A 16,995-nucleotide genomic window follows, 5' to 3' on the forward strand; every position below is an offset into this window, starting at 1 on the left:
TAAACTTGTTGGACTATAACCTAGTATTGTGTGATTTTTAACTTTATTTTTTAAAAATGCTGAACTCTGCAGACTCTGATCTGTTTTCATGAACAAGATGCAATCTTATGAAAACACCAAAACAAAATAAAAAATAATTGCAATGTGATCCAGTTAATGCATCCTTAATTCTCTTTTCAAATTGAAAGAAGTGCTGTACTGTGAGCGTCTGGTATATCAAATTTGAGTTCAGAAACTAAATTGCAATTGGACTTGAATTCTTAATGAAAGAGAAACAGTAAACTCCACCCTTCAAATAAGAACTGGATTCCTCTCTCAGCCTGAGGAATGTTGGAAATATAGAAGAGGCTCAATTAGCCTCCAAAGTCTCACTCCATTGTCTCCTCCAGCTCACACACCTCACCAGCTTCTGGAGATACAGTCTCCCCTTTCTCTGGAGGTGGGCTACATTCAGGTGGCTGCCTAGCCAGGCATAGCTAGCTCTCCTACCTAGAAAGCTGGTCTCTGATGTGAAGTTTTCTGGCCTCCATCCTAAACTGGTAGCAGTTGTGTTGTAGTTTTAATGATCATGTTTTCATGAAAGAATTTCCCCTTCTCTTCACGAGGTAGCACACTTAACGTTTCAAGGGTTGTCAAACCATGATCTTGTTACAGAACAGACCAAGAGGCAGGCGTCAAGTTCAACTCAACCAGAATGGATTGAACCTCAGGATATTGACGTTATGCTGAGCCACGTGCCAGCCGTCCAGCCAACTGAGTGAACCTACCCCCTTCTTTATTTGATGGTAACATTGACACCTGTCTAGTTAGTTTCATGGTAGAAGTTCTTGATTTGGAAAAATGGGAGGAGAATTGACTTTGGAGTCCCAAATAATCTCAGACCAAAAAATTTCAGTCCTAGGACTCCTCTCCAACCTCCTGGCTGGAATTTCCACTTCTGCATGAGGTGCAGAGTTTGGAAATTTCCTGACTCTTGGAGGAACTGGTCTAACTTGCTGGAGTTTTACTCTGCCCTCAGTCTACAGTCCCCAGAAACAGCAGGTTCAGCTATAGTGGCTGTCCCATTCCAAGACTTCATCCCAGTTACAATTGAAAGACAGTAAGGCCTTCTAACCCTCACAGTCCTTTACACTACAATTCCCCATCCCTCGTCATTATGTCCCCCTCCAAAACCAATTCTCTGATCACCTCCAAGACAACCTGTGCCCCCTCGACCAACCTCCCATCACTTCTTAATGCTCAATCCAACACAGTGCCAACACATACCTGCCTATGGCCCCAACACTCTGCCCTGACATCATCTATACCAACTCATCCAAAAACGCCTATAGACAGACTCCTGTAGCCATGCTAAGATAAAGTGAAACAAGATTCTAATTATCCAGTACAGATATAATGATATTTAATTACGTCTCATTAATAAAATCATGCATGATACGTTTACATCTCAAATACTTAATCCCTTATTAAAAACAATTAATATTTGTATTCAATATCCCAAATTAAAGACGGATATTACCTTTGTAACCAATTGGATCAATCAAACTTATAGACTCCTGTCTACCACACCCACTTTGCTAACAGTGGAAGCAGCCAAGCTGAGGTCATAGCATCCAAATAGTCCTTTCGACTTTTGTCAAAGAAAAAGTAATACAAATTGCAAAGACCATGGCAGACTGCTTTGTGAAAGAATTTAAAGAGCAGTGGATTGAAATTGTTTGATTGCTTGTCAGCTCCACACAACCTATCCACCTTTTAGAGACAGTCATATTCACTCTGAACAATCGCGATGTCACCCACTGTGGGAAAAGGTGTCTGCTCCAATAAAAATGGGGTCCAGTTGATGTCAGCACTGAAACTACAAAGCCCTGTTGGGTTTGAGTTATATCCCTCGGCAACCACACCTGAACCCTCTGACTTGATGAAACCAGCTTCTGTTGGAAATGGAGGCTTCATATTTGGATTCAAGTCTGTCACTAATTCAGCTAATGTCCACCTTTATAAAAATGTGAACTGAAAATAAAAAATGCTGTCGACCATAGTGGGTCAGGCAGCATCCATGGATAGAAAACAAGCCAATGTTTCGAGTCGAGATAATCTTCATCAGAAGATTTACTTCAGACCTGAAGTAAAAATATCGTCTGAAATCCCTGCACCATGGAATCTCTGATCCAATTTTTACAATTAGCTAGGTCCTGATCATCTAAACAACACCACATTATCTTGACCTTTTGAGACAGCACAATGGCTCATTGGTTAGCACTACTACCTGACAGTGCCAGGGACCCGGGTTCCATTCCAGCCTCAGGCGACTGTCTGTTTGGAGTTTGCACGTTCTCCCTGTGTCTGCGTGGGCTTCCTCTTGGTGCTCCGGTTTCCTCCCACAGTCCAAAGATGTACAGGTCAGGTGAGTTAGCCATGGGAAATACAGGGTTATGGGGATAGAGTAGAAGCGTGGGTCTGGGTGAGATGCTGTTCAGAGGGTCAGTGTGGACTTGATGGGCCAATGGCCTGCTTCCATACTGTAGGGATTCTATGGTTTTAGCATTTTTTGACTATTGTTACTCAGGTAAACATTTTACTCTGCTTGGAAGTTGCCGTTTTAGCTATTACACTGATGTCGGCCAGATGGTTGTGTTGTGAGTCATTCAGTAGGACATACCAGGCTCACTGTTTCAGCAACTCCTCCCTTGAGAAACTAATAACAGAAAGATGACAAATTTTATTTATAGCAGGGTTTTTTCTGTAAAAGTCTGACTTCTGTGAAACTCTGGAGAGAGGAGTATGGGAGATATAAAGTGTTGGACATAAGCACTTGTGTGTAATATACAAAAGATACATCTATTCAAAATTGAACAGTTATGGAAAATTGTAATTATGATTTTTAAATCAGCACTGAGTCACCTTTATCAATCTCCTTACATGACCTAACAAACCATATGACTGTGCCTCAGTTCTAGCTAGAGGTAGTTTGCCAGAAATCTCGCTTCTGCACACACCCTGTGCTGGGAAGCATGGAGTTCAGCTGAGGATAGGCACAGACTTGCCTGTGAGATCACCACTGGTCAGTGGGAGTCACCACTTTAGCCAATTCAAAGAGAACGGCTGTGAAAATAGAGTCGTTAAAACTTGTGGAACCGCCGAAGGTGCAGCTGAACGTTGGCTTCTAAGTCACAAGATTCTAGGTTCAAGTTCTCCTCCAGAGATAAGAGCACAACAATTCAGATAGAGATTACAGCATTGCCAAAGGATTGTCTCTATGAAACACAAATCCAGGTCTTGTTTATCACCTTGAGTACAGGGCCAAGGATTCCATTTCACTATGAGGAGGGGCAGGAGAGCTCTCTCTAGTGTACTTGTTTAATGTCATCGATACACATTGATACACATAACGTGGATATATTGCTATCTGTGGGACCGTACTGTACATAAACTGGCTACTGTGATTCCCATATGGCAAGATTGACTACACTTCAAGAGTATCGCATTTGACTATAAGATGCATTCCAACATTCGGAGGATGTGGAAGGTGCTCTGTAAATGATAGAATCCCGACAGTGTTGAAGCAGGCCATTTGGCCAATCAAGTCCACACTGACCCCTCCGAACAGCATCCCACCAAGACCCACCCCCACACCCTATCCCTGTAACCCTGCATTTCCCACAGCTAATCCATCTAACCTGCACGTTTGGACTGTGGGGGGGATCCCCATGCAGACATGGGAAGAATGTGCAAATTCCACACAGTCGCTTGAGGGTGGAATCGAACCCAAATCTCTGGCGCTGAGAGGTAGCATTGCTAACCATTGAGCAACTGTGCTGCCTGTATTATCTTTACTTATTCTCTATGTGAAGCACTGAGAAAACAATTATTTTTCTCTTTGATCTTTTCAGACACAGTTGATTCTGAGATAACGTGATGGTTCTGTTCTCGTGTGATCTCACGTTATAATAAAATCACGCAATTGCCGCACCATTTAAACTAACGGGCCCAGAATCGCGTTATAGCCAAAACAGGTAAGGAAAGTTTACATTCTACAAATAATGGTCTAAGTTCTTTTATCATGCCAATAACAATCCACGTTGAAGAAACATGCATAGTAGCAGAACCGACTGTACATATATGTGGCTATGGAGCTCCAAAGGAGACATCTGACTGATTACCTGGGCAACATATCTTTTAAGGGGCCCATTTTGTTTTCAGAAAGATCCAGCCGTGGCAGAGCATCAAATAAAAACCATTTCACATCATTTATTTTGTCTGAACTATCCCAAAAACCAGCCTTGCGTTCATTATGGTGATGTGGATGTCATTAGCTGGCCAACATGTATTGCTCATTAGTGATTGCCCAGAGGAGTCACATGTAGGCCAGAGAAGGCGAGAACAGTTAGGCATTCTTCCCTTAAGGCATTAGTGAACCAGATGGGTTTTTATGACAATCTCAAAAATCACACAACACCGGGTTATAGTCCAACAGGTGTTGTGTGATTTTTGACTTTGTCCACCCCAATCCAACACTGGCATCTTGGCTTTATGGCAATCTACAGCAGTTAAACAGTCACCTGAAACAAAGACAGAAATTGCAGGAGAAACTCAGCAAGTCTAGCAGCATCCATGGAGGCAAAAGCTAAGTTAACATTTTGGCTTAGCATTGACTCTGTTTTCTTTCCATAGATACCTACTGAGCATCTCCACCAATTTCTATCCTAGATTTTCACCATCTGCAGTTCTTTGTAGAAATGGTCACCATTAAACTATTGAATTCAAATTGCACCATCTGCTGTCGTAGGATTTGAACTCATGTGGCCGGAACACTGACCTGGGCGTTTGGAGTGCTGGTTCAGCAGCATTGTCACTGCACCACTACCTTCCCCATTGTGTGGTCACTCAAGGGGGCTAACAAAACTGAAACTCATTGAGGGGGCAATAGATGGAGTGAACATTAGGGAGGTCTCTAATTATGCACTTGGACCCCTCACTTTTTCCCTTTTGCTTTGATAGGATTGAAACTCAGATTGTACAAATTCTCACAGGAACATGGCGATAAACAAAAACTCAAATTAAAAAGTTAATTCTAAAAGCTTTAGTACAACTTAATGTGCTTGGAAGTGTACATGAACATTTTCATTAAACTACATTACATCTTTCCCATGATCTTTGAAATGGTTTAAATTCCAGGATGAAACTGTGTGAAGATAGGCAAGTCAAGGAAAGTTTTACCAAATATTATCAACAGGAGAGAGCTGTAAACTATCAATTGTACAATAAAACCGATTACAGATCCAAAATAGATAAAACACAAGAAAATATCAACATAATAAGTCCCTCATTTAAATCACATCAGGGGGCAAAGTTAATACAAGAGGACTTTTCACATAATATGGGACTTGTCTGATTTTGGTAACAGCAATAAATAAATTAACATCTCATCTGCATTCATTATGTTTTAAAAATACTATGATTGTCATTTACAATCTTCCACAAATCCCGGGATAAGTCTGGGTGAAGATGATTCTTTGTACATTTGACTGCAGTCTTTTTGGCATCAGCTCTTCTGCCCATTATGGTGAGCACGAGGCTAGTAATGACTTTCTGGGCATCTGCAAGAGGAGCCACCTTGGATGGAAAGACCTTCCTTAATTTCCTTCTTCTGACTCCTTTAGAACAATGTACAGCCTCTGAATTGTATCTTGGTGCTTGGTTCAGGACAGATTGAGACCCAAGAGGAATGGATAATAACCTTCACCCAACTCATTTAGTAATAACCTCTCTGCTGAACAAACATGATTAGAGAGTAACTTTCTCCAGAGAGACTCTGAATATAGCTGCTCCAGTCCTGACCTACAGAATGGTTCACCAAACCTGGCATGAAATTCAATGACTTGTGCTGAACTGGCTCATTTCAGCTGACATTTTGGTAAGGCACTTGGGCAGGAGAAATCAGTCTTCAGAAATTGTTATTGAATAACCCACACTGTACTCATTAATACATAAATATCAGGTAAAGACAAGACTGGCTCTATCCATAATTCCATGTCTGCAGCCCCAAAACTTTGATGTCAAAGATTGAGGCACTGGAGATGTATTTATGTTATTGATGATCAAAGCAGGGAGCATGTAAACATGTAAACTGAGGTTACACTGATGATAGAAAGAAGGCACAGGGACAAAGGGTGTGAGGGATTTGGATTCTGCTCTTGTGGAGGGTAAATATCAATGGCCTATGGGCTGAGTGGCCTATTCCCATGCTGAAAAAACTTTACTAAAGTAACAGTTAAGAACCAGAACTTTAGCTCACAACAGGAAACTGGCCAGACTACTGAGATAACAGGGACCAGTTACTCTGCAGCACCAGATCCTAGTGGAAAGACAGGAGGAGAAGGAGTGGATAGGTGGAAATCGGCTTGGATTGGAAGCAATCAAATTCATTGACTCCAGGAAGCCCAGCACCTCCTTGCTGATTTCACCAAATTAATGATAAGTCATCAGAAAAAAATTGACACTGCTCCAAGATATTGGGACAGATGATCAAAATCTTGGTTAAATAGGTAATTTTTAAAGAGCTTTTTAAAACAGGAGATGATGTGAAGGTGTCAGTGTTGGACTGGGGTGGACAAGGTCAGAAGTCACATGACATCAGGTTATAGTCCAACAGGCTCTGAAAGTTTGTGATGTCAAGTAAACCTGTTGGACTATTACCTGGTTTTGTGTATTTTGACTTAAAAGAGCAGAGAGAGAGATAGAGGCAGAGAAAGGGAATATTGAAAGAGAGTGCTTCAGGCCTCAGTGGGTGGAGCAGAGGAAGTACTGAGCCTTTATACTGAATCACCTCTTGACACCATTGAACCTGGAGTGAGAAACTGGGGAGTAACTTCATCAGTTCCACACTCCCCACTGTACATCCCCAACAAAACTTCAATACCTCAATACAATACTGCCCCAAAATACTAATATAATGGGTTACATTACTAGATAGAAATACAAGCACTCATTCAATTTGATGCTAGCAATATTTCATGCTAGCAATAAATTATCAGTTTGTAGATCAGGATGTTTACATATTTATATAAAAACACAATGGGGGGGGGGTGAGGGGGGGGAGAGGGATGTGAATTTGCTGCGAGAGATCACACTCAAGTCCTGTAGTGCTGTGTAAACATTTTCCCTGTTTATAACGAGCAGATCAGTGCATCTTTACACATCAAGTAAAATCACTAGCATGCAGAGTGTTTTACCTCCATTGATCATTATCTCTAAGATGGTACGATATTACATTTTTCACTATATCAGGAATTTCATGATGTCAATAGTGTTACTAACTTTAGCATTTCACTGTCTCAGAGTTAGCTGATAATTTGTTACAGAGAAGCAAAGAGTGAATGAGATTCTGTTCCTGCACATGGCTACAAGCGCATCGACTAATTCTGGTCTCCCTGCTACTTGAAAGAACTCTGAAAAAAATTTACAAGGATGTTGCCAAGATTGGTGGGTTTGAGTGATAGGGAGAGGCTGAATTATTTGGGAATATTTTCCTTGGAACATCAGAGGCTGAGAGGTGACCTTATAGAGGTTCATAAACTCATGAGGGCCATGGATAGGGTGAAATAGTCAAGGTCTTTTTCCTGGGGTGGGTAAGTCCAGAACTAGAGGACACAGGTTTAGGGTGAGAGGGGAAAATTTTAAAAGGGACCTAAGGGGCAACCTTTTCACACAGAGGGTGGTGTGTGTATGGAGCAAGCTGCCTGAGGAAGTAGTGGAGGCTGGTACAATTACAGCATTTAAAAGGTGTCTGGATGGGTATATGAATGGGAAGGGTTTAGAGGGAAATGTGCCAAGTGCTGGCAAATGGAACTAGGTTAGGTTAGGATCTGGTCAGCATGGACGAGTTGGACCAAATGGTCTCTTTCAGTGTGGTACATCTCCATGATTCTATGACTACATTTTGATCATTGTTTCATTTAAATCCTCTAACCCGAGTGGATATCACCCTTCCCTACTGCTTGTGGTCTTTATCTGACCTGAAACAGACAGTATATATGAACAATCGGACACAAAGCCAGGTTCAGCAGCTGAACGGGGATCAAGGCATGTTTCTGGAATTGCTTTAGGGGAACTGAGTGTGCCTTCAGATAGTCAATCAGATCACGGCTGGTCAATGCTCCAATCCCACTCACCCACCTGATCCCTCATAACTCTCGGCCAATGACATTCTGTCCATCTGCCTTGTAGGTTTGGACTATCTCTTGGCAATCTTTTCAGGAGAGCATTTGTGAAAACATGCTTCTTGACATCACCTGGATCAGCTTGAAGTTTTAACTCCAAAGTTAGGGGTGGCCCGGTGACTCAGTGGTTAGCACGGCTGCCCCACAGTGCCAGGGACCCAGGTTCAAGCCTAGCCTCGGGCAACTGGTTATGTGGGGTCCGCACGTTCTCCTCATGTCTGCGTGGGTTTCCTCCAGGTGCTCCGGTTTCCTCTCACAGTTCAAAGATGTGCATGTTAGGTGGATTGGCCATGGGAAATTGTCCCATAGTGTTGAAGAATGTGCAGGCTAGCTTGTTTAGTCATTGTAAATACAGGGTTACAGGGAAGAGGCAGGTCTGGTTGAAATGCTCTTCTGAGGGTCGATGTGGACTCAATGGGCTGAACAGCCTGCTTCTACTCTGTAGGGATTCTATTCTATGATAGTTCCAGATTTCCTTCCATAGGGTATAGTTTCTCTGACACACTCAAATCTCCATTGTTTGAAATATCTCAGTACGGACATCGAAGCTGAGCTGGTGAAAGCTGTCCTCCTTGAAGTGACCCTTTAAAGAGGATTCGTCATCTATCTTCTGGAGATATATGAGGAAAGGTTATTGTCCGGGGCACAAGGAGAGTTCATTTCTCTTCAAATAGTCTTACTGACATCACCAGGATCAGCTTGAAGCTTTAACTCCAAAGTTAGGGGCAGCAAGGTGGCTCAGTGGTTAGCACTACCGTCTCACAGCAGGTCCAGAAGGAAATTTTATGAAGATAGCAAAGGTTTGACTTAAAAGAGGGATGTAGGAGAAATATAGAAGCCTGAAGGTAGCATCAGGATGAGAAGCCATGGGCAGAACGGCTGGTACCAGCTCCACCTCTTGTAGTGTGGATGGAGGAGGGGAGAATGAGAGGCAGTCGGAAGGTCAATCCTTTGGATGAGGTATTAAACCGCGGTCTGGTCTACCCTCTCAGATACATAGACGAGATCTAAAGACAAGTTTTTGAAGAGGGTAAGGTGCGTTCCCTCTGATGTTCTGTTCTATAGTTATCCCTTAAACAACACTACCATAAATGGACAGATGAGCTGGGTTGTGACATCATGCTTAATGTTGATTGGCCATTATGTTTCACGAGTGACACTTCTGAAGCACTTCATTAATTGTAAAGCACTTTTCGACATTCTCGGCTAACAGGAGTTGCTATAGGAATGTAACTTTTTAATAATGTTGAAATCAAAAATTGTGGATGAAAATTATCGGTTGGATGATAGAAAATATGGATTTCAAGATTTTGTCGAGGAAAACTGAAGGAGGTCAGGTTTTTCATCATCCCAGTTGCTCAGGATGAAAGATTTAGGGATGGAGCCTGTGCTGTTAACCTTAGATTTTAATGTAAGAATGTGAACAGGAGGCTTGTCAGAGTGAGATGAGAAAATTCCCAAACAGCCTGGATTTATTACACAGTGCATTAAATAAGGAATGTGAGGAATGTAAAAGGAGTCTTCACCTTTAATCAGAATCTTCAAATATTAAAGCTGCAAACATCCTGCTACAGCCCTGATCACAAGTGAGTCATTCAGCAGAGAGGGATATTTCAGTCATAATTTCAGACAGACAAGCATTGTAATCTCTCAACTGTGCCTTTGGTTGCTCTTATGAAGCAGGTTGAGATAAGAGATTCCAGTCATCGACAAACACATGGTAGATTCATAGACGAGTCTATTTGGTCATCATATTTGTGCTAGCTCTCTCAAAGAACCATTCAATTCAGCGGCCTCTTACCCCATTCCCAGTAAAATATCCTTCTCTAGGTATTCAACCAATTCCCTTTTGGAAGTCATTGTTAAAACTGCTTCCACTGCCCTTTCAGACAGACAGATCTTAAAAAAAGACATTCTTCCGATGTCCCCTTTGATTCTTTTGCTAAGTACCTTAAATTGATCTAATATCAGACTGCAATGTGATTTAGTCTTATTGTACTGTTGTTTAATCATTTGCTTGTACATTGCACATTAAGATTTTTTGTAAACGTATGGTGCCCAAGTGAAAATATCACTGGACAATTAGAGCCATATATGTCATACCTGTCATCAAAAACAGACAACCTGATGTGGTAAAAGATAAAATATCATCACAGACTTTGAAAATTGGAAAGGTGCCCAGTTTGGTGTGTTGGTTAATCTCCAATGTGATTAGTCACTTTGTCCCTGGTCAGCCTGAGGAACAAGAAGCACTGACACTGTCATTGATGATTTCGAGCAAAGCTCTGCTGCCAACATATTCAGGAGGTGGGTGGCTGGAGGATTGAAGGGCTGGGTAAGGTTATGGGCAGGGATAGTGAAGAGAGGTGTTAGACCTGACTGTGGCAAAATTACTTGCAAAACTCATTGTCTAACCTCATTCTTGAAGGATAGACTCTTGAACAAGCAATTGGAAGGCATCAGGAAATGAGCTAAAACAAGTTGAGGAAAGATCACATGTAAGGCTAGGTTTTAATCCAATCCCCTTTCCACACAACAGATACCTTATTGCCCCAAGTGTGGCGCATGGAGCTCGGGAAGGGGACTAAGAGGGTAGCATGCATTCCTGTTTCCCAGATCCATATTTCAATTGACTTTTTACTAATGTCCACGTTGGTGAGGCCTTATCTCAAAGTTAAACAAAGCAAGACCTCGACCCCTCCTGAGCATACGTAAAATCACTAATATCCGTTTTATGGGGTGCTCCAAATATCTGAGATGAGCTCTGAATCGATTTTGGGTAACAGATTATTCAGGTAATCTTGAGGGACAGGTGTTGCACCCAAAAATGGATCCTTTTGAATCTAATAAGGACAATAAAGACAAATTCATATCTCTTAAAAATATCTTAATGTATTCCAAGAAGGGGTACATTGTTTCTGGTCATTAAATGAGATTCCCATTCTGTTTAGATACTCTTTCACAAGATGTGGATGTTTTCAGTCGGGTCAGCATTAATTGTCCGTTCTTAATGATCCTTAACAAGGTGGTATTGAGCTGCTTTCTTGAACTGCTGCAGGGTAGGTGGTGTAGGGACACCCACAGCACTGTTAGAAAGAGATTTCCAGGATTCAAGCTGCAAACTGTGGATAGGTGGGCTCATTGTGGCTGAAGTCCTGGATCTGTTGTATTAGCATTGCCAAAGGAAATTGGGAAGCTGCCTTAATGGCTGTCAAGATTTTGCCACTGACACTCTGAAAGTCAACAGCTGGAATTATGAGTGAGGGCTCAACTATGTAGCAACAAGATACAGTTAGTCCTGCACCACTCACTGCCAACCCAGAATACCACCCCCCTCTAACCACTCCTCACCTTCACCAGCATCTCCTCCCATCCTCATTCACATCTTCTCCAGCATCTACCCTGACCCACTTCCACCTTCCCCAGAGTCTCCCCCAACCCACTCTCTACCTTCCCCAGAGTCTCCACCCCCATCCTCACCCCCACCTTCCTCAGCATGGCCCCTGACCCACTCCCCATCTTCCCCAGAGCCTCCCCCTGACCCACTCCCCATCTTCCCCAGAGCCTCCCCCTGACCCACTCCCACCTTCCCCGGAGCCTCCCCCTGACCTACTCCCCATCTTCCCCAGAGCCACCTCCGACCCACTCCCCATCTTCCCCAGAGCCTCCACCTGACCCACTCCCCATCTTCCCCAGAGCCTCCCCCTGACCTACTCCCCATCTTCCCCAGAGCCTCCCCCGACCCACTCCCCAGCTTCCCCAGAGCCTCCCCCTGACCCACTCCCACCTTCCCTGGAGCCTCCCCCCGACTCACTCCCCACCTTCCCCAGAGCCTCCCCCCCGACCCACTCCCACCTTCCCCAGAGCGTCCTCCCCTGACTCACTCTCCACCTTCCCCAGAGCGTCCTCCCCTGACTCACTCTCCACCTTCCCCAGAGCGTCCCCTCTGACTCACTCTCCACCTTCCCGTTATGCTCCATTTCCTGTTGGATAGAGGACTGGGATCAAGGACTGAAGTGGAGTTTCAACATGGGACACCATGAGAGGATGCTTTAAGCTGGTGATGGGGGAACAAAATAAACTGACCCACAAGAATCTTTGGAGTTTGAAGTGTCTGAAGATCATGGTTTTCAACATGGCAGCTGAACAAACAAACAGATGGTGATGTCAATTATGTGTTTGTGACTCTGTCTTGTCTTCCAGTCATGACAACACCACCTTCCAGAGTTGGGATCCTCACACACTGGTGCTCGTCTTGAGGACATTCACTCCAATATCTGGAGAGTCTTCGAGACTGACCAGAACCAACAATCCAGCAATATTCCCATCGAAGCCAGCCGGGATTGCCAGGATTCACAGTTATGAGGAGAAGCAGAGGCCACAACATTCCATGCAGATCTCCAGGCAGTCTGCTGATTCACAGCAAGCATCAACAATTCCACAATCCAGGTCACATGGCAAGTCACACGGGGCACATTCCTCGGAACCGCAGCAGAAACAGCAGGAACTATCCGAGGCACATGTTCCACAAGTCGCACAGTCTAACACAAGATTGCACAGTGTGAGGAACTGACAGAATAGGCAGGCCAGGATGCAGTGTACACAGCAATCTGCACACAGTCAGAAACAGAGGGGAAGAATGTTACAGCTTTTCAATTAGATTGAGACCAGTACACTTCAAACAAATATACAACTAGCTGCAAAAAAAAATCAGAGCTAAACCCAATCCTACCCTAAACTAATATTTAACAGCACAGACTGGCGAGTTCAGGAAACAGGAATCCTGACTCAGTTGCCCTCTGTTGCTCTCTCTGACCCAGGGAGTATAAACAGTGATCATCAGCAGGACCATTGGCTAATTCATTACCTTTGAGTTCACACAGAAGCTCGCAGCAGGCTGTGAGCTCTTAATGACATCAGTAAAGTGGGCAGAAATCTGGGATGGGGTTTGCTCCCTCCCTGGCAGCCTGCTCTATATCCAACTCAGACTGTGATGAGCTCCAAAGCTTCATTTTCCAATGATCCTCGCTGTTTAGGGAGGTGAACGTTTCCTAAAATTGGGTCAGAGTTGGCCAGTTTAAATTCACAGCTGATCGTATAACCATAGCCATCTTGTTTTGTGAACCTGGATGAGGGGGTGCTAGGGCCAGCAGGACCCATCCAATATTATCCACCCAGGAGCAGTTTGTTCTCAGCTGCCTCAAGCCCAGATCACGCGGAGTGTCATTGATCTTTACTGGGACACCAGGAACTCTCTGATAAACAACTTGAAGAAGGGATTTTTAGGTGATTGCAGTTTGAAGCTATTGATCTCTAAAGCAATTTAATTTTAATATTTTCAGCTTCACTTCCTTGCTTGACTTGAATGGCTTGACAACTAAATGTTGTCCATGATCTACCATGGTAATTGCAAAAAGAGCAAGACTACGCCATTCAGTCCCTTTACCTGCCATACATTTCTAGATCATGGTTGATTATCTACCTCAAGGTCATATTCCTCTGCTATCATCATGTTTCTGGGTCTCATTTATATCTAAAAATCTAATTATTTCTGTCTTGAACTTACTCAATGACTGAGCATCCACCATCCTCTGGGGTAGAGATTTCCAAAAATGCATCTCCCCCCCCCATTTTGAGTGAAGAAATTCTTCCTCATCTCAGTCTGAAATGGCTGGCCTTTTATTCTGAGATTCTGTCCCTCGGTTCTAGACCCTACAGCCAGGGGAAACAGGTTTTCTATATCCACCCTGGTAAACCCTTAAACATTTTGTGTAATAAGTTGCAATTTTGTGAGATTGTCTCTCATTCTTCTGAACATTAGAGACCCAGTGTCCTCAATCTCTCCCAATGGGACAGTCCCACCATCCCAAGAATCAATCTGGTGAACTTCTGTCCGTCTGGAGTAAGTATGACCAGAACTGCACACGATACTCCTGGTGTACTCTCACCAGTGTTCCACAGAACTGAAGCAAGACTTCCCTGCCCCTCTACTCTGATTCTCTTGTGACAAAAACTAACACATTGTTTGTCTTCCGACCTGTTTGCTGTACCTGTACGTAGCTTTCAGTCACTAATGAACAAGAATACCAAAGTCCCTTTGGATATCACACTTTCCAATCTCTCGCCATTTAAGAAATACTTGGCCATTTTGTCCTCCGACCAAACTGGAGAAGCTCACATTTGTCGACATTATATTCCATTTTCTGTGCTCCTGCCTGCTCACCCAGCCTGTCTGAATCCCCTTGAAGCCTCTTTGCATCCTCCTTATAACTCACATTCCCAGCAGCTTTGTATCATCTGCAAATTTAGAAATACTCACTCAAATCCTTTCCCCCACATTCTAGTGTTTGGAATTAGTCTGTTCAAGTGTGTTACGAGCGACCTCTGGAGCAGCTGGGACTTGAACATGGGGCGTCTGACCAAGACGTAGGTAGATTACCATAAGAACTGAACCACAAGAACCCAAATCCCCACATCCATATCACTGATATAATGTCCCAGTACTGCTCCCTGCTGGTCACAGCCTGACAATCTCGGCCTATCTCGGCTTTCTGCCTGTTAACTAATTCTCAAACCTGTGCTGGCTTACTCCCTTTTTGTTTACTAACGTTGTGCGGAAATTTATGAAAAGTCTTCTGAAAATCTAAATATTCCACATCCACTGATTCCCCCTTATTGACTCTGCAAGTTATATCCTTAAAAAGCACTATCAAGTTTATCAAATTTAAATTCCCTTCATGAATCAATGTTTAGTTTGCCTAATCAGTAGTTGCATCCTTTATAAAAGGTTCTAGCATTTTCCGTGCTTTCGGTATCTTGTTAACAAGTTTGACATGCCCTTTATCCCTTTAAATTCAGACAGATACACTATCCCGACAGGACCTAATGGTTTCCAGGGACCAACATTTCTGACCAACCATTCCTTTTATCATCACCTGTTGATATGGGATATAACATTGGCCTTTTCCCATTGGCTATTAATTAAACATTCACCTGATCAGGGTGGTTCAGATGGTCTTTATTCACTTTATGGAAAGCTGCACAATGAATGTCACTGACACCGGTTGTTAGATTAGGATTATCACCGTGAGGCTTGACTCACCTTCCTCTGCATCTGACGGGATCTGAGATGCTGTTGACCTGGAACTGGATTTACTCCTCTTACTGGTGTGGCTGTTGATAGAGGGGTACGATTGCAGCTTGCCATGTTGGCTGTGTCCGCTCAGTGGGTTGGAGTGCTCCATAGGGCTAGAACGTGCTCTGTGCCCAGTCAGAGTGTGGGTGACTGAGCTTTCTGCTGTGTTTGCAGCTTCAGTATCTGTGCTGTGTAAGCGGACTGCCTGTGGGATCCCATTCTGTGATAATACAGGACTCTGTCCAGCATCCTCTGGCACCAAGCTTCGTGCTGTAGGGGGAACCTTGGGTTGATCTTAAAACAGAAACAATAAAGGAAAGCTTTGTCAATAACTAAAATAGAAAGTGCTGGAGAACCTCAGAAGATCTTGCAGCATCTGTGGAAAGATACAGACAAAATCTTTCAAATCCTTTGCTATTTCTTTGGAATTGAAGGGTGCTGGAAAATGATGGTTTTAACACTGTTGATGTGTGTGTGTTTGTGTGTCTGTGTGTATGTCTGTGTGTGTTTGTGTGTGTGTGTGTGTTTGTGTGTGTCTGTGTGAGTATGTGTGTGTCTGTGTGTGTGTGTCTGTATGAGTGTCTGTGTGAGTATGTGTGTGTGTCTGTGTGTGTATGTCTGTCTGTGTGTCTGTGTGTGTGTGTGTGTGTGTGTGTGTATGTCTGTCTGTGTGTGTGTCTGTGTGAGTATGTGTGCCTTGGAGGAGAAGTGGATGCAATAAATGGTGAGGTTGCCCAGAGAAAAGTCATGCTAATGGTGTTTAAGGAGTGATGTAGATTCAAAATAGGTGTTAATGATAGATGTGAAAGGTTTAAAGTAGGGTGCCATTGCTAACAAGAGACCGACATAAGCAAGATATTGGGGTTGGGCAGGGGCAAGGCTTGTAAACAAAATAGAATTTAGAGTTCATGTTCTAAAGTTGCAGAACTCCATACTGAGACCGAAGGTTGTAAGGTGCCAAAGTGGAAAATGAGGTGTTATTCCTCCAGCTCATTCTGAACTTGGCTGGAACACTGCAGCAGGGCCTTGGAGAGAACGATTAACATTGAAGCAAGGTGGTTTATTGAAACGGTGAGCATCTGGAAGATTGGGGTCATCCCTATGGATAGAGCAAAGGTGTTCCGTAAAGTGGTCACCCAGTCTGTGTTAGCTCTCACCAACGTAAAGGAGACCACATTGTGAGCAGTCGACCAGACTGAAAGGAGTACAAATGAATCACTGCTTCACCTGGAAGGTGTGTTGGGCCCTTGGGCAGTGAGGAAGGAGGAAGGGAATGGCCAGGAGTTCCACCTTCTGTGATTGCATGGGGAGGTACCATGGGAGCGTGAGGAAGTGTAAGGAGCAATAGAGGAGTAGATCAGGGGATCATGGAGAGAACAGTCTCTGTAGTATCCGGACAGTGGAGGGGAAGGGAAGGTGGGTATCATGGGGGCATCCTGCAGGAAATGGTGGAAATGGCAGAGAATGATCATTTGAAAGCAGAGGCTAGTGGGTAGAAAGTGAGGACAAAAGAAACCTCATTGTTGTTCTGGGCAGGAGGGGAAGGGGTGAGGACAACAATATGGGAAAGAGATTGGACCCGGCTGAAGACCCTCTAAAAGAATGGCACTCCCACAATACTGACCCTCTGACAGTGCG

The 16,995-nt window shown here is 43.6% G+C and overlaps 1 protein-coding gene across 4 annotated transcripts in view; it reads right to left on the minus strand.

Moving 5' to 3' along the window:
- Window positions 1-12,082: 12,082 nt before the first annotated feature.
- Window positions 12,083-16,995, minus strand: part of mdfi (MyoD family inhibitor) — a 99,148-nt gene continuing 94,235 nt past the window's right edge. For all 4 annotated transcript variants that reach the window (XM_072563943.1, XM_072563946.1, XM_072563944.1 and 1 more), the window contains 2 exons: window positions 15,325-15,651; window positions 12,083-12,832 (listed from right to left, as the gene is read on the minus strand). In XM_072563943.1, the coding sequence (XP_072420044.1) occupies window positions 12,582-12,832; window positions 15,325-15,651 (578 nt within the window). In that variant the 3' untranslated portion in view covers window positions 12,083-12,581. The remainder of the gene's footprint in view (window positions 12,833-15,324; window positions 15,652-16,995) is intronic.

This window comes from Chiloscyllium punctatum, chromosome 45, assembly GCF_047496795.1.
Source record: "Chiloscyllium punctatum isolate Juve2018m chromosome 45, sChiPun1.3, whole genome shotgun sequence".
Taxonomy (NCBI): Eukaryota; Metazoa; Chordata; class Chondrichthyes; order Orectolobiformes; family Hemiscylliidae; genus Chiloscyllium; species Chiloscyllium punctatum.